Genomic DNA, 18,500 nt, shown 5'->3' with positions numbered 1-18,500 from the left:
CTAGAATACAACCAGGGTGGAAAAAGAGCATCCCTTCTCCCCTGTCCTTCCAAACATTTTACATGAGGGATTGTCAACGGTTTTTGATCCAGTGACACATTTTGATTTTTGAGAGAGTGCCAGTCAGAAAATGGCTGCAATGGGAACCATGGCATAACACAAAATTATATACAACCATAATGAAGCTTTTCCTATAATGGAGAAAGGCTTAACTTGTTGAATTTCTGCCTAGAAAATAAGACAGGGACAGGAAAAGCGAATTAAAGGGCAGGGGAAAACAGCAGCTCTTTCAGACACTGCGGGTTCTTATTGCATGGTGTCCAAAAAACTTACTCATTAATCACAGCTCTGACTTCACTCATTGGCACACACACACACACGCACACAACCACACACACACACACACACACACACAACCACACATGCAGAAGCAACTAGGCTTGATCCTTTCGCAGAAATTGTTTAGATGGGTACCTGCACATTTTGATTCCTAACTTTCTTCTAGGAGGGATAGAGACTAACTCTGTTTTTAAATGGAAGCCCCTTGCCTGGGGGTTTCAAGGAAGGCTTTTACAGGCCCCACGGCACTTGTGGGTGTCAGGTTGACAACACCTCTTTCTCCTCCTAAATTGTACTGTGTGGGGTGGAATTGTGACTGTGACTCCATGGAGTACGGATGGGAATATTTAACCCTTTCCCCACCCACACAAACACTGCCCCCCTCCAACATGTGGAGACTGCCCCCTCTGCCACAGGGTGATGTATGTCTGAGTGCAGAGTTGCTCTTCTGCTTCTAGGTTCAGAACAGAACAGCAACCATCAGGTTAAACGGTCCACATTTGGAAGCCATCTTGAAGCAGCTCACCACGAAAGGCAAAAACACCCAAGTTATAATTAAATGTATGGAAGACAAGAGAAAACCATTGTGCTTTTGACTCATGGGCCTTCTGCACACTCTGCCCAGAGTGTCCCTATTTGCAGCCAGCTGGTGCCAGGCTGATGCCTACAAGCTGCATTTACAGTCTTCTTAATATTTTTTTATTTGTTTATTAAAGGAACCCTAGCCTGCCTGGAGATTCTAGCCCCATACCTGCCACTTCACCTTGACTTCAGGTCAAGCCTGGAGGTCTGCTAACCCTATGCTGGAATGCCTAAGACAACTCACCCTTAGAAATCATGGCCATAAAGAGAAAGAATATGAATAACAATTGGGCAACATATAAGATATTATTGGAAGAGGAAAATAACAAACTTAAATTGAAAGAATATAAGGAAGTTAAAAAATATTTGAACGATTGGCTGCAATATTTTCAAATTAATCAGAGATTGACAAAAGATAAACAAAAAGGATTTGAGAAAGAAATTTCAAGACTGGATGAGTACTTAATCCAATCTAAAAGTAAACATATTTCCAAATTATATGATTTGCTCCGAGAATGGAGGAAAAGGAGGAGCAAGTGAAGACAGTGATGGAAACGTGGGCCCAGGATTTAAGGAAAAATATTATGATGAGCCAATGGGAACGGCAGTGGAAAAGAGATATCAAATTTACGGCATGCTATAATTTAAGAGAATGTAATGAAAATGCAATACAGATGGTACCTGACCCTTGGCAAAAAAGTATAAAAACTGTAGTGATGTCTGTTGGAGATGGAACAACAGGACAGGAACCTTTCTACACATGTGGTAGGAGTGCAAAGAGATAGTGGGATTCTGGGAAAATATCTATAACAAACTGAAAAAGATGGTTAGATTTTCATTTGAGGGGAAAAAAACAGAATCCTTTCTCCTAGGTATCATGTCAGAGGAAATGTGTGTGTTGTGTATGTGTATAGTGTAAATGTATGCATTTTATATGTTTATTATATATATATATATATATATATATATATATATATATATATATATATATATATATATATAAAATAAGGAATGCCTATGACATCACAGATAGCATCGAGCACAAATCATCCTGAATGAAATTTACAATACCCTTGCAAAGGCACCTGAAAAGAAAGTCTGAGCAGCTACTGCTGACTCCTGTGACATGCGACTGATTGAACATGTTCTTGAGATGTGTCAGAGGTTCTTGCGGCTACTCTTGAGTAACGACGCTCCACACCTCCTTGTCTTTAATGTGTTTTTATTGTGCATATTATTTACAGTGCAAAGAGTCTGGAAAACATGTCTGCTTAGTCCGAGTGAGAACCTCGCAATGGCTTCTTTCTGTTTCGCGCCCAACATAAGAACTTGGGAACACCAAAGCGCCCCCCTCTTGCCCTACAGGGTGCCGTGCGCCTCAATTCAGGCGACAGGGGGAAGGGCCGTCCTTCTGACTGCTCTCCAGTGGCCAATCCCGCCATTTCCTTCCCAGCTGCTTCCTTCTCTACTCGGTGTTGAGGCTCCTGTCAGAGCCTCTCCCCTCCCTCTCTACTTCCTGATTCCTGTAATCCGATCCGCTACTGGATTTGCTGCTCTGCGAAGAGCTCGGCCTTATGAGGGGGGGGCTGTTCCCTCTAAGCCCTCCCCCTTACAAGATGCTTTTGGGGGTGTCTCCAAATCCTTCTGCAATTGGCTCTTCACCCTCAACCATTTGAAGCACACCTTCTGCTCTGCCTCTTACCTGGTCTTCATCCACCGCTTTACACCTGGGGTCCATCTTGCTGGCCTTTGTTACTGCTGGAAAACTGGAGGAGTTCCGTTCCTTGGAGTGGTCCTAGGAGATCAAGAGAAGCAGAGACGTTTGAATGCAAATGTGCAGCTGCCCAAAGCCAAATTCCTTCACTTTAGTTGCCGGTTTCCACCCTGGTTAGCAGAAGGACCTCGTTTGATCCCGGCAACACCCCTGTGAGGTAGATTAGACTGGGAAGCAGTGACTGGCTTCCAAGGTCACCCAGTAAGAGCCATGGCCGAGTGGGTATTTTAACCCTGGTCTCTCAGCTCCTAGTTTGACGCTCTTAAATCACAACACCACATAATAGACTGAGTTGTCCTCAACAAACCTGACTTCAAAACAGTGCAAAAACTCAATACATTTTAATTAACCCTTAATCTTTGCTATAGTCAATAATGCATGGCCCATTTCTCGTTAAATCTGACATAATAACTTAAGCTGGTCATTTAGGCAAACTACCACATTTTCACTCTGCCCAGTCATTAGCAGTCGGTATCACTGCTGATCTTTTTTACACATTTTACACAGAGAACCGGAAGTGGCTAAAAAAGGGGGCACAGCAAGACGGAGCAGTTGCATTTTTGAATGCTATTTAGTTGATATATATTTTTCTTTACAATTTTTCCTTTAATATGCACATTGCATATTATTACTCAAAGAGCTGCATTGCAGATTTCAGAGGGTGTGAACTTGGGAGGAGAGCACAGTTTGGGTTCATGTACTGAAAATGGAAAATCAGATAGATGAAGATAACGATTAAATGCCCTACCCTAATTAAAAGCAGTTAAGGCAAATTAGTTCTAGGAATTGGGCAGGTCCCAAAAACACACACCTCATGTGTCATAGTTAAACTACAGTTTAAACTAAAAAAAAAAATTCCTTCCAGTAGCACCTTAGAGACCAACTAAGTTTGTCATTGGTATGAACTTGTAGTTTTGCTACACACATACGGTAGTTAAACTATAAACTATAGCGCAGAGTTAAACTGTGGAACTGGCTCCATAGGAGGCAGTGATGGCCACAAACTTGGATGGCTTTAGAAAAGAATTAGATAATTCATGGAGGAGAAGACTATCAATGGCTACTAGCTGCAATGGCTCTGCTCTGGCTTCTGTGATTGGAGGCCGTATGCTTCTGAATGCCAGCTGCTGGAAACCACAAGGGCAGAGAAGACTGTTCTTACACTCAGGATCTGGGAGGCCACTGTGAGAACAGGATGCTGGACTAGACGGGCTACTGGATCAAATCCAGCAGGGCTCTTCTTGTGTTCTTATGTCAAAGAAGTGTGTCTTCAGCAATTGCAAAGTGCTATACAGTGAAGCTGCCAGGCGCACCTCTTTGGGGAGGGAATTCTATAACCTAGGGGCTGCCACAAAAAAGGCCCTCCCCTGGGCCACCCCCTCAAACTTCTGATGGCAACAGAACTACCAAGAGGACCCCCTTTGCCAGTCTTAATACTTAAGAGAGTTTGTAGGGAATGAGGCGGTCTCTCCGATATTGGGGGTATGCAGATATTAAAATGTGAAGACAGCTAGATTCCTCTACCATCCTTCATTGTGATGCTGTTGTGCATAAGGTCCGTGCTGATGGAGTCTGCACCAACAGGAGCCTCTTCCCCAGGCCTTGGGGAGTGAGCAGGCTCAACTCATGCTACTGAGACATCATCTGGACCCCAGGCAAAGTCCAAGGAAGCTATTGCCAAAAGTTCTCACAGAGGGCAGCAATCTATGCACAAGCTCTGTCTGCAGCTACCGCATACCAAAGTCATGGAATCATAGAACTGTAGAGCTGGAAGAGACCTCAAGGGTCTCGAGAGCCAGTGTGGTGTAGTGGTTAAGAGCGGTAGACTCGTAATCTGGGGAACCGGGTTCGTGTCTCCGCTCCTCCACATGCAGCTGCTGGGTGACCTTGGGCTAGTCACACTTCTCTGAAGTCTCTCAGCCCCACCCACCTCACAGCGTGTCTGTTGTGGGGGAGGAGGGGAAAGGAGATTGTTAGCCGCTTTGAGACTCCTTCGGGTAGTGATAAAGTGGGATATCAATCCAAACTCTTCTTCTTGTCCAACTTCCTTGTAATGCAGGAATCCTGCCCACACCCATCCCTGGGTGGGCTCGACTGACCCACTGAGAGTCACCTGTTAACTAACCAAGTCAATAGCTTCGTCAAGCGGGCTTTGCTTCATTAACTTGACAGAAGGTTGAGTCTCAGGGAGCAGGAAGTTGGTACAAATTGCCAGGGCATGGTGGTTGTGGTGGTTTACTCCACCTGCACAGAACCCCCAGACGTTTGACGGTCCGTTGGTACCTGCACCAACCACTGATCAATTACCCGCTGCCACCAACTAGTATATGCCTAGTAATCTCTTCATTCACTTCAGTCAGGGATAATATTGGAACAAACTGTGTTTATTGAAGTTCGGTACATAAGCATGTGGTTTCTGAATGAATAGCTTTTATTATCTTTAATAACAGTTCCTATACCAGCCTGTACCTACAGCTTTTAATCAATCACCATTCCAAACTATCTCTCCCTTCCTCTTTCCTCACTACCTCTCTCTCACCCTCAGGCTCTCTCTCCCCTGCCCCTCTCAGAACTCCCCGCCACCCTTCCTCAAACCTCCAAAACCAACCCACCCCCTCCTCTTCCCAGGGTGGGTTTATATAGTCCTCCTAACTCCGCCCCCTGGGGTTCTAACTGGCTAATCCCTTTAACTCCTTCTATGCTGTCCCTAAATTTGGGTGATTGTCACAGTGGTCTGAAAGGGGGCTTGGCTACCTTGCATTATTTTAATGTAATTCTTAACAATATATGTATTTCCTGTTCAATGCCACATAATTCTGAATAATATACTATACTATACTATACTATACTATACTATACTATACTATACTATACTATACTATACTATACTACACTCCACTCCACTCCACTCCACTACACTACACTACACTACACTACACTACACTACACTACACTACACTATACACTATACTATACTATACTATACTATACTATACTATACTATACTATACTATACTAATAGCAATTTATTATTTATACCCTGCCCATCTGGCTGGGTTTCCCCAGCCAGTCTGGGCGGCTCCCAACAGAATATTAAAAACACAATAAAACATCAAACATTAAAAACTTCCCTAAACAGGGCTGCCTCCATATGTCTTCTAAAAGTCAGATTGTTGTTTATTTCCTTGAGATCTGATGGGAGGGCGTTCCACAGGGAGGGTGCCACTACCGAGAAGGCCCTCTGCCTGATGGCACACTCAGATCCTCCCGCAGAGACCTAGCATCATGCTTTGTGTTCAGAGACTATTATCAGACGCTGATCACCAGAAGCAGGGCCTTTCCCTGCTAGGGAGGCTCATCCGGTTGCTTCGCATTTGGGAAAACATGCTCCTTTTTGGAAAGTTTTTTGGGGAGGATGGAAGCTCCGGATGTGTTCACACAGTCCCATCTGCCGTGCACTCACTGTGTTTCCGCTGCTGGGTTTTTAATTCACTTTCACACAACGTTATGGTTACATATCCTGTGCCTTGTATAAAATGCTACTGTTGGATGTGTTGTTTCTCAAACCACACCGATTTGAGTCCTTAAGCTGTTCCTAATTCACCTCCAGCCAAGGTGTGAAACATCTTTGCGGATGGTAAAGACAGCCCTGTCCTTCAACGTTCCCTGGGATATACACAAACAGAAATCGTGTCCTCCCTAAAAGAGGGCACGTGTTGCGGTGAGACCTGGAGACTGACCTCCTGTGTTGTGAGTGGGTAAGATTAGTCAGCCATAGCACCCAATTGGTAGGTCCCTTGATGTTGGGTTCAATCTGGCCAATGGGGCGCAGCAGTCCAAATGGATCGTGGGACCCATATATACCCATGCACGTGACCCAGAACTTTTCTTTCGGCGCGTGCATTCAGAACACCTGCCACCTCTCCCTACTTTTAAGGCATTTTTGTGATTGACCTCGCTATGCCGTCGTATGTCATGTGTCGTTGGGACAGGGGCACAGCAGGAATTTTCCCCACTTGACTGATTGGCTGCTGCCATTTGGGTTTCGCTTGCCGCGTAGCAAATCGTCACAACTTGTAAGGTTGCGGATAGATAGGCACTGGTTCAGGTGATAGGGATGGGAGAACGGGTCTCGCCATCCCTATGTGAAGGGTATTCCATTAAAGGACAGGGACTCAAATGTGCCCATGCCTGAGTCCAGGGGGACAACTGGGTGGTGAACATAGTCTGTTCCCGACTTTTCGCCTCTCCAGGTGTTCACCCTTGGCTAACCTATGCTGGTGCCCTGGGTCAGCGCTGCCTGCAAGTGTGCAGGGAGCTAGTCGAACCAGAGCCTATGCAACCACTCACTTTCTGTAATCAATAAAGTTGTGGCCTAAATTCTGCCAAAAACTAAAATTTGAGTCAAGTGTGAATTTATTTAGGGGGAGGTCTCTGGGTCTGAACACGCAAATGAATTTGACACTAATTAAGCTGTGCTGGTGTGAACAGCTGGGGGGGCGGGAGGCTATGAAACACACGGGGCGGGGGGGAGACAACTGCACTTTAAGGCAGCAATGTGAACACACACACACACACACACCGAGGAAGGTTTGCATTGCCTTTAATTGATTTGATTGCTTTGCCTATGTATCTTTAGGATGCTATGAGCCACGTTGAGCAGCTTCTGGGTTCAAAACAGCAGGGAATAAAAGAGGGAAATGTGTGCAGCTGAAGGCGATTGGGGGGGGGAATAAAGGCACTAATAGCCGGAAGATATCATAATATGTAACATTTGGGGGCCTATTAGAAAGGGAAGGCCCACCTACGCCTGCTTACCTACAGGAACAAATGGTAAATGTTATTCCAATAGGTCTCTTTGTGACCACCCCAAGCTGGCTGGGGGGGGGGTGTTGGGGTCCAACACATCTGGTGTGGTGGGAGGGGGCTGCCTGGTCTCCACTTTGCAATTCCCTGGACGTTGACTTCAAAAACACACATCCATTCTTATAGTATAGCAAGGGTGGGGGACAGGATCCAGCGGACAGGGTTATATTATTTGTTTTATTTATTTAATAAAATATATACATTGCTTGGTTGTAAAAACCCAAAGCTGTTTACAAAGAGAATGAAACAACAAAATTATCAGTGAAAACCAAGGAAACAACTATTTAAAACATGCAAAAGATAAAATCAGCAACCAACTAAAATCAGATTTAAAAAATAATCCACATTCTACATGCCTAGGTAGGCTTGTCTGAACAAAAATGTTTTAAACAAGTGCCGGAAGTGCATTATAGATGCATCCCCATTCCTTGATGATGAGTTACCTGGAGGATCTACTCCAGGCATCCCCAAACTGCGGTCCTCCAGATGTTTTGGCCTACAACTCCCATGATCCCTAGATAACAGGACCAGTGGTCAGGGATGATGGGAATTGTAGTCCAAAACATCTGGAGGGTCGAAATTTGGGGATGCCTGATCTACTCTGTTGTACCTCCATCTGCCAGCACAACACAACTTCTCTTACTTTCCCTCCCCCCTTCACACCTCCACTTTATTTCCCATTAGTTCCTTGCTTCCTTATTATAACCTAAAAATTAAAACAAAGTTTTAAAAACAGAGTTACTGGAAAGGAAATGCCCCAGAGCCTGTTGTAATCATGCTATCTGTTTGCTATTTATCTGCAGATTTTAAACCACTTCAAAGACCTAAGCTACCCAAGCATTGTACAATTAGATAATAAAGATGAAATATAAAAGGTTACCAGCTCACTAAACTAAAGGTAATACCATGAAACGATTCATACAGTTTATATTCCATAAAATGACTGGGACATGCTTCAGGGGAAGCCTTCTTAGAAAATACTGTCTTCAACAGCTATCTAAATGCCGTGATGCTTGTCTAATTTCAGTTGGCAATTTATCCCAGATGGATGGAGTTCCAACACTAAAAACCCATTTTCACACCTCTGGGACATACAGTACTCTCAACCAGTGTTGTGGGGCAGCCCAGCCACCCTCTCGGCTCCCTGCCTCCTGCCGTCTAGCCCAGAGCCACGTCGCAAGGCCAAAGCGGCGGTGAGGAGGAGGAGGAGGACACCTTCTCCCCCCCTCCCCAAACGACGACACTCTTTACCCGCCTCTCAAGCTCAGCCCGCTCCGGTGAGGGGCAGAAAGGAAACCCCTTAGCCAGGAGGATGACGGGGCCCCGACGCAGGTGAGTGGGGCAGCGGGGAAGGAGGGGAGAGGGATGAGGGAGGGATGCACTGTAACAAGTCTGTTTTTACAAATGTTTCACCACATATGTTCTAGCATCCGTTAATTTAACGGGCTTAATGATACTAGTATTCGATAAGTTAGATCTGCAAGCTGCATTGGGTAAACTGATTCCAAGTTGTTTGGGGTTTAAAATGCTAAAAGCAAAATCCTTGAGTTGTGCCCAGTAACATAGTGGCCACCAGTACAGCTGGCAGAGGTGATCTATGATGTTAACAAGATGGCCCAGTGAACAACGTAGTTGTTGCATTCTGCACCAGCTACAGCTTTCAAGAAGGAAGCCCCATACTGAGCACATTGCAGGAATCCAGCCTCAAGCTTATCAATGGCAGGAATAATGTGCCCACGTTATCTTGGTCCATGAACAGCCACAACCATCTTACTAAGCAAAGATAAGACAAGACACACTGCTAGATGTGGACTGTGACCACTTGTGCCTCAACTGACAGAGAAGGATCCAGAAGTTATTGTGGGGAAATGCTTCACAACAGGTGGACAGGAACTCATAACACCTGTTTATTTGCCCTCATCCAGCCCATCGCTAGGTCCAAACTCTGGCAAGGTTGAGCAGAAGGAAGGAGAGCCTGCATGGCCACTCCTGAGTCAGCTGTCACAGAGAAACAGAGCTGTATGTCATCAATGTACGGATGTACATAAAGATGTTCAATAGCACCGGGGACAAATGAATGCCCTGCAGCACCCCTATATCAGATGCCAGAAGGCAGAACAACATTCCTCCTATGCTTCTGTATGGAACTGATCCTACAAGTAGGACCAATACCACCATACAGAGTTCTTCAGACACCCATCCCAAAAAGCTGGTCAAGGGTGGCATCAAAAACCTGACATACTAAAGTTTGGGATATTACTCTTTTGGAGAAATTAGCAGGCAAACTGAGAGTAACCAGGGGCCAAAGCAAGAAGGGTAATTTTGTAACAGTCTGGTTCGATTTTATCTCTTTTGTAGGTAAGGGGGAAGACAAAGTCAAGAACCCCCTCTTGCTTATCAGCAGATTTGGTTAATACAGTAAACATAACACAAATGTAATGTTGTGATCGGTATCCCTTGACATGGTAGGGTTTTATGGTTCTGTTTTTTTATTTCAATTACGATTACTAACTCTGCATTATATGTCCTCCTTACAGCCCTAAATTTTCCAGGCTATGATACACTCATGGTTAGTTTTGTGTTGTTTGTTTAAATAACTTGTTGTCGTATGCTAAACAGTTTAATTTGTATAAGGAAAAGAATGACTGTCCATTCAAAAATACTGTATACTCATAGCTGTCAAGTTTCCCCTTTTCTCACGAGGAAGCCTATTCAGCATAAGGGAATTTCCCTTTAAAAAAGGGAGAACTTGACAGCTATGATACTGTATACTGTAGCTGAGAATTATATGTATATTTGGAAACTAGTAAAAATTATTTACAAAACAGAAATGCAGAGAAGTTGAGTAGAAGGCGCAAGCTCATGCTCCCTTTGTCCCTCTCCTGATGAAGGTCATCCGTCAGAGTGACCCAAGGCCAATTCAGTCCCCCAACCAGGTATGAACCCAACTGAAATGAGTCTAGATAAGCAATTTTATCCCAGAATGCCTACAGCTGATCTGCCACGACCTTCTCAATCTCCTTCCTAAAGAAAAGTGTTCCAGCAAGCAGTCAATAACTACAGGTGAAACTCGGAAAATAAGAATATCGTCGAAAAGTGCATTTATTTCAGTAATGCAACTTATTATTATTTATTTTTCTTTTAATTTTTACAAATGCTTTCTTTTGGAAATTTCACAGTAATAAAACAAATAGTTACAATAATACAAAAATAAACGTCGCTATTACATTTCATGAATTACATTCCATTTATAATTGACCCGCCTAATGACAAATAATTACAATTACAACAAATAAAGGCTTGACATATCTTGCTTTGCATGTCATGCATCTATCTCATATATTGGTTTCACCTTTTAAGTTGCATTACTAAAATAAATGCACTTTTTGATGATATTCTAATTTTCCGTGTTTCACCTGTATTGCAGATGAGTGGTTACTGGGTGGGTTTTTTGTTTTTGTTTTGTTTTGTTTTGGGAGCTACTGGACCAGCTCCTCTTTCAATGCAGTGGGCAATGCATTTACCACATCCTGGAGCCCCCACCCACCCACCCACCCAAGCCCTGCCAGCTAGATTTTATTTACCATCTTTTGATGATCTTTTGAGTATATACTCAAGAGATGGCTGCACAACTGCTGTAAATAACAGGAGTCATCAAAAACTTGATAACAGCTGCTAAGCACTTGAGAGAAAGAAATGGATGCAAACTGAGAAATGAGGACGTAAAGTTGTACTAAGATGCAATTATTACTACAGCAACATTATACACGATATATGGGAACAAAGGCAGGAAGCCAAAGAAGCAGCAGCATCAATGAAGCAATAAAATTCTGCCTATGTAATTTTGTTTTAGAATAACATACTGTATTAGTATGGCTAGTGGCCATCACTAGTTTGCATTTTTTGCTTTGAAGAGAGAATCCTTTTTCAACAGACATTCCAGGCAAGAGCTGCTACTTTCAGGTGAAAACAAATGGAGGTTCACTCCTATCATCCATCCGGGTGGGACAGTTCATAGTTGATGTGAACTGTAAAATAGTCACTCGCTGATGCAGGGATAGTATTAGAAATAATCGTGAGAAAAATATGAGGCAGGCCATCAAAGCAATCTGATTCCTCACCTACATGACTCCAGATCAAATCTGAACATATTTCATTTGGGTTCCTTGCAAACACACCCATTCTCCATATGTAATAGTTCAAAGGATCTCCCAGTCTTCTTTCCACTTTATATGGAACAAGCAGAACCTTGGCTCAGATTAAGGCAGTGTTTCTCAACCTTTTTTGGGCCACGGCACACTTGTTCTGTGAAAAAAATCACGAGGCACACCACCATTAAAAAAGTTAAAAAATTTAACTCTGTGCCGCCCTATATTATAATTATGACTGTAAGAAACACTTGCCAAATATTGCTTTCCGGCGGGTCAGTGTTGTGTATTGGCGGCCGCCAGGCTCGTTTGCACTGAGCTTTGGGAAAGAGGAGGAGAAATATTGCTTTCCAGCGGGTGACTGTTGTCTATTGGCGGCCGCCAGGCACGTGACAATGCAAATCGCCCTTCTCGTCGCGGCACGTCGCGGCACACCAGCCAGCGTCTCGCGGCACACTAGTGTGCCGCGGAACAGCGGTTGAGAAACGCTGGATTAAGGATCTGTACAGATCCTTATATCACCTCCTAGTGCCAACTCTCACGTTCTCAGAACACAGCATTACAAGCCACCCCAATCTCTGCTGAGCAGCAGCAAGATTTCAGAGTTCTCGGCACTTAACCAGGGTTTGTGTTCCTTTGAAATATGAAATATGGCTCACAGCATTCACACCTCAAGAGAGGCTTGCCCTTCCCAGCCACACAGCATTGGATTCAGAAGCATCCTAAGAGCCACCCCCTGTCTCTCTGCTCCAGCCAGCATGGCTGCAACCCTTCAGTGCCCACATGGAGTTCTGCCTTCCTCCTTCCCCTTCTCAACAGGACTTGCAGAAAACAACTTGTTTAAAAGTTCAAAAGTAATGGCTTTGGCTGGCCAGTTACGTGTTGCAGGTTGCATGTCCTAAGAGGTTGCCAGAGAGGCAAAAGGGTGGGCCTTTTCCCACCTCACCTGGCTGGGTGCTACCTCATCCTAGGATGCAGAACAATAGGCCAAAGGGAGCTAGTTGTGTGAGAGAGAGTTTGGGTTGACGCTGGGAAGCTGAGGAGTCAGAGACGTGTTGAATCCAAGGCTGTGACTTGGAGCTTCCCTGTGAACCTAATGAAGGGGCAAGGTCTGTTGGGATGTTAATGCTGTGAGTCCCTCCACCCTATAATCAGGTTGCATATATGGATAAAAAGCCCACATCCTAAAGATGCCACATTTACTTTCATTCCAAAGAAACCAAACCCTGAATAATTCTCCATGAATCCCTGGAGTCTCTCACAGCTCAGGGATTGGGGTGGCATGTAAAAAAGGTAAAGGTAAAGGACCCCTGGACGGTTAAGTCCAGTCAAAGGCGACTATGGGGTTGTGGTGCTCATCTCGCTTTTCAGGCCGAGGGAGCCAGCGTTTGTCAACAGACAGCTTTCCGGGTCATGTGGCCAGCATGACTAAGCCACTTCTGACACAATGGAACACTGTGACGGAAGCCAGAGCGCACAGAAACACCACTTACTTTCCCGCCAGAGCAGTACCTATTTACCTACTTCCACTGGTGTGCTTTCGAACTGCTAGGTTGGCAGGCGCTGGGACAAAGCTCACCGCATTGCAGGGATTCGAACCACCGACCAAGTGGCTCAGAGGGCTACTTGCACCCCTGTAACAATACATAAAACATAGAGAAAGAAACACTCTGTCCATGCTCAGAGCCACTCCCTGCACACATTACTGGATCCTGTTTGCAAAGGGGGCTGAGATGCCTCACATTTCCAAGCCAGACTTTGTTGTTTGGTCCTTCTCGGGGGCGGGGGAAGAGCATAGCTTTTCATCCCCCTTAAGGAGGGTGGAGCACATATGATTCTATACTCTGCATGAACTCACCTTAGGGTGCCAGAGTTGTTGTTCTTAAAAATTAAAAATGTTGGGATGCAAACTGTAAATGCCCCAGTTGTTGCAAAGCCCTTTGTGTCATGGACTGGTTGGTTCAGAGGAGTTGGTGGGAGACACCAAACAGGTGTAATAAGCAAAATTCTGCTCTTATTCCCTTATGGGGTACACAAGAGCCCTTATTGGGTTCGCCATCGGTCGGAGAATATAACAGAGGCCAACCAGAGAATTTTGAGAAGCAAAGCCTTTATTTTTGCTGTTGCAACAGGGTCCTTCCCCTCACACAAGAGATCAACCCAGAACAAAAGAGAACCTCCACTTTTATCAGTTTTCCCATCCCCAAGAAACAACCCCAAAATACATCATTCCTACATCACCGCTACGTAATCAATATCTCACGAAAAGGGAGGGTACAAGGTAGAAATCTGAGCACCTTTGACACCTCTCCTAGTCCTCCTCTCACCCCTCCCAGGTGTGAATTCCTAAACACAAAGAGAAATTAACAGTTTCCTAAAAGTTGATGCCAGCAAGTTTGGAATGCCAGCAAGTTTGGAAAATGCCAGCAAAATGCCAGCAAGTTTGGAAAACTCAGCAATGGCCAGAGGATTGGAGAAGATCAGTCTACATCCCAATTCCAAAGAAGGGCAGTGCCAAAGAATGCTCCAACTACCGCACAATTGCCCTCATTTCACACGCTAGCAAGGTTATGCTTAAAATTCTACAAGGCAGGCTTAGGCAGTATGTGGACCGAGAACTCCCAGAAGTGCAAGCTGGATTTCGAAAGGGCAGAGGAACCAGAGACCAAATAGCAAACATGCGCTGGATTATGGAGAAAGCTAGAGAGTTCCAGAAAAACGTCTACTTCTGCTTCATTGACTATGCAAAAGCCTTTGACTGTGTTGACCACAGCAAACTATGGCAAGTTCTTAAAGAAATGGGAGTGCCTGATCACCTCATCTGTCTCCTGAGAAATCTCTATGTGGGACAAGAAGCTACAGTTAGAACTGGATATGGAACAACGGATTGGTTCAAAATTGGGAAAGGAGTACGACAAGGTTGTATATTGTCTCCCTGCTTATTTAACTTACATGCAGAATTCATCATGCGAACGGCTGGACTAGATGAATCCCAAGCAGGAATTAAGATTGCCGGAAGAAATATCAACAACCTCAGATATGCAGATGACACAACCTTGATGGCAGAAAGTGAGGAGGAATTAAAGAACCTTTTAATGAGGGTGAAAGAGGAGAGCGCAAAATATGGTCTGAAGCTCAACATCAAAAAAACCAAGATCATGGCCACTGGTCCCATCACCTCCTGGCAAATAGAAGGGGAAGAAGTGGAGGCAGTGAGAGATTTTACTTTCTTGGGCTCCTTGATCACTGCAGATGGTGACAGCAGTCACGAAATTAAAAGACGCCTGCTTCTTGGGAGAAAAGCAATGACAAACCTAGACAGCATCTTAAAAAGCAGAGACATCACCTTGCCGACAAAGGTCCGTATAGTTAAAGCTATGGTTTTCCCAGTAGTGATGTATGGAAGTGAGAGCTGGACCATAAAGAAGGCTGATCGCCGAAGAATTGATGCTTTTGAATTATGGTGCTGGAGGAGACTCTTGAGAGTCCCATGGACTGCTAGAAGATCAAACCTATCCATTCTTAAGGAAATCAGCCCTGAGTGCTCCCTGGAAGGACAGATCGTGAAGCTGAGGCTCCAATACTTTGACCACCTCATGAGAAGAGAAGAATCCTTGGAAAAGACCCTGATGTTGGGAAAGATTGAGGGCACTAGGAGAAGGGGACGACAGAGGACAAGATGGTTGGACAGTGTTCTCGAAGCTACGAACATGAGTTTGACCAAACTACGGGAGGCAGTGGAAGACAGGAGTGCCTGGCGTGCTATGGTCCATGGGGTCACGAAGAGTCGGACACGACTAAACGACTAAACAACAACAACAAAAAGTTGATCACTATCTTTTGTTCGGAGGAGTCTTCTTGTGAATGAGATGGCTAGTAGTCTGGCACAATTGATGGGGAAATGTCCAGTTGGAAGAGCCTCCGGTTTACAGGATTATGGCTCTCAAGTTGATAGTCATGTGGAAATGTGTGTGTGATTCTGATCAGAGAGAGTCAAAATCCCTGACAATAAGCCTCAGGGTGCACCTAGCAATCCCCAGAGGGACAGGATATGAAGGAGCACTGTGGGTGTGGATGTCTGTCATGAGAGATTGTGGATGTGAGCTGTGCCATAGCAGCTAATATGACGACAGAACCGGGAAGAACACCAGGCAGCCGGGTCCAGCTGGTAGCAGCAAATGAAATTCTCTTGGTCTTCCTGCATTACTCAGATTCTTCACCTACACAACTCTAGTTCAAACTTACATGCCTTTTATTAGCGCTTACTTGCAAGCAGACACACCCACCCTCGGTCCATAAGAGCACAAAGGCAGCCCCAGTTTTGACTTGGCCACGGCTAATTATCTTGCTTTTGCAGAAACCCACGCCTTCGCTGGGCAGGAGTTGTAAGAATGGAGGTTGCGGCACCAGCTTTCAACCGGCCTTTTGTTCAGGAGTTGGAAGGCCTTGCCTGCCAGGCCAGAAATCCCATTTAAGGCCCCTCGGCTGCATCCTCCAAGGCAATCCTCTTTCAGACTTGCCCATGGGAATGGAAACCAGCAGTGTTTGATCTCTTCCAGCTACTAACAGCAAGGCAGAGCAAGGCAAGAGCTGGCCTTGCTCCCTTCCGCTGCAAGGAGGGATCGAGTCTACGCATTGCCTCGCAAGTTCCAGTAAAGGAAAGCTGGCAAAACACATGGCTAGGCTGTCCTGATGAGACTACCACAACTGAGGGCTTGGGTGGTGATTTCTGTTCTGTTCTAGAGAAACTAATGAAGCTGCACTACTGGAGAGACTGCCAAGGAACATCTGCATGTGCCCGCTTTTCTTCCATTTTTCACGTATAACAACAACATGTCATTGCGGTACACAGATGTCATATTTGGTCTGGTTTGTCTGGTGCACAATAGTTCCTTTGGTGTCATGACCCTTATTTTCACAATGCATCAGGAGAAGGTGAAGAACAAAGAATTGGTCCACCTCAAGTCTCTCCAGGAGAGGTTTTTAAGCAGAGGTTGATGGCCATCTGTCATGGATGCTTTAGCTGAGATTCCTGCATTTCAGGGGGTTGGACTAGATGACCCTTTCTACTCTATACCATAGATGACCCTTTATACCCTTTCTACTCTATACCATTCTACCATTCTATGATTCTAGATTTCTATGAACTAGACTAGAAAGAGAGCCCAAGAGTAGCCCTGAACAGCACTGACCAATTGCATCCAGTATTCCAGCCACGTATTGCATCCAGTATTCCAGGGAAGGTATACTTGAACCGCCGACCTTCTGATCGGCAAGCCCTAGGCCAGACTTCCCCAAACTGCGGCCCTCCAGATGTTTTGGCCTACAACTCCCATGATCCCTAGCTAACAGGATCAGTGGTTGGGGAAGATGGGAATTGTAGTCCAAAACATCTGGAGGGCCAAAGTTTGGGGATGCCTGCCCTAGGCTCTGTGGTTTAACCCACAGCACCACCCTAGCCAACACTGAATAAATGTTGGTGCCTCGCTTAACGAATGCCCTGCTTAACAAAATTTCCGCTTAACGAAAGGATTTTTCGAGCGGAGGTTGCCTCGCTAGACGAATTCGTTTTATGAAAAATTTGTCTAGCAAATCACGGTTTCCCATAGGAATGCATTGAAATTCAATTAATGCGTTCCTATGGGCAAAAAAAAAAAAATTCAAAAAAAATTCAATGCATTCCTATGGGATTCGCTAGACGAATTTTTCGTTACAAGAAAAGACCCGTGGAACGAATTAAATTCATCTAGCGAGGCACCACTGTACTAATTAATTGAGCTTCCTTTAAACCTCTAAAGAAGGCTTATGGGTGGTTCCTTCAGGAAAGCTCATAAATATTAATTGCACCTCTCATCTCTGTGTTGAATATATGCAGTCACCGAAGTAGTTAGGGGTTGTTGGTGTCCCTGGAGTCATCTGTTCTCACACTTTAATCTTTTAAAGTACATCCATGGCTGCCTTCATCCACTTCAAACATCTGATAAAACTGCTCTTGCCTGGGCAAGTTCTAGGCACTTTCCAGACATTCTTGGACTCTCAAAACGCTTCTCTCTGAACTGGAATTACAATGGCCCTGCAGAAACAATCTGCAATGGTTCCAGTAGCTCAGGGATAGCCAACATACTGTCCAGATGTTGAGACTACAACTCCCATTATCCCATTCTCTCTGACTGACTACTGCAGCTGTTGAGAGTTGTAGTCCAGTAACATCTGGAGAGCACACCTGCAGTAGCCATTTAGTCACCTGTATGCCCAGAGGTTATCTGCACAAATTGGATCAATCATCATTTACCTCCTTGCTAGAAAGCTCTAGAAGCAGAAGTTCTGAAATGGAGACTTAAGGAACTGTAAGGGAAATCTACAACAGCGCACCTATTCCAAAACTGATAGATAGTCTTAGTTGCCACCCCAATCTCTGAGTGGTACAAGATGCCAGGCGCTCCAGGCACTTACCCAGGATTCATGCTTCCTTTTGGAAAAGAGGCACAGTGGCAACTGTGGTGTCTTTATAATATATGGTTTATTTACACATATATACAGGGCTTTTTTTAGCTGAAACTCACTGGAACACAGCTCCAGCACCTCTCTCCAGTGGGCCCCATTGCCATTCTAAGAGAACGAGGGAGGCGTTCATGGTGAGCTCTGACACCTATTTTTCTGGTAAAAAAATAAGTGCATCTATACAACCTGAGCCTGTGGTGCAGGGGCTCATAGAATCAACACCCCAAAAGGGTCTTGTTTCTCCCATAGCTGCAGCCTCAGATTCAAACATTGTTCCGTCTCTGTTTTCT

The 18,500-nt window shown here is 44.8% G+C and overlaps 1 protein-coding gene across 1 annotated transcript in view; it reads right to left on the bottom strand.

The window, feature by feature from the left end:
* Nucleotides 1-18,500, bottom strand: part of FA2H (fatty acid 2-hydroxylase) — an 80,643-nt gene that overhangs the window by 35,112 nt on the left and 27,031 nt on the right. The window contains exon 2 of the mRNA XM_035117884.2: nucleotides 2,624-2,716. Within this exon, the coding sequence (XP_034973775.2) occupies nucleotides 2,624-2,716 (93 nt within the window). The remainder of the gene's footprint in view (nucleotides 1-2,623; nucleotides 2,717-18,500) is intronic.

Source organism: Zootoca vivipara, chromosome 6, assembly GCF_963506605.1.
Source record: "Zootoca vivipara chromosome 6, rZooViv1.1, whole genome shotgun sequence".
NCBI lineage: Eukaryota > Metazoa > Chordata > Lepidosauria > Squamata > Lacertidae > Zootoca > Zootoca vivipara.
Note: the sequence above shows the minus strand (reverse complement) of the source record. Positions and strands in the feature narration are given on the sequence as shown.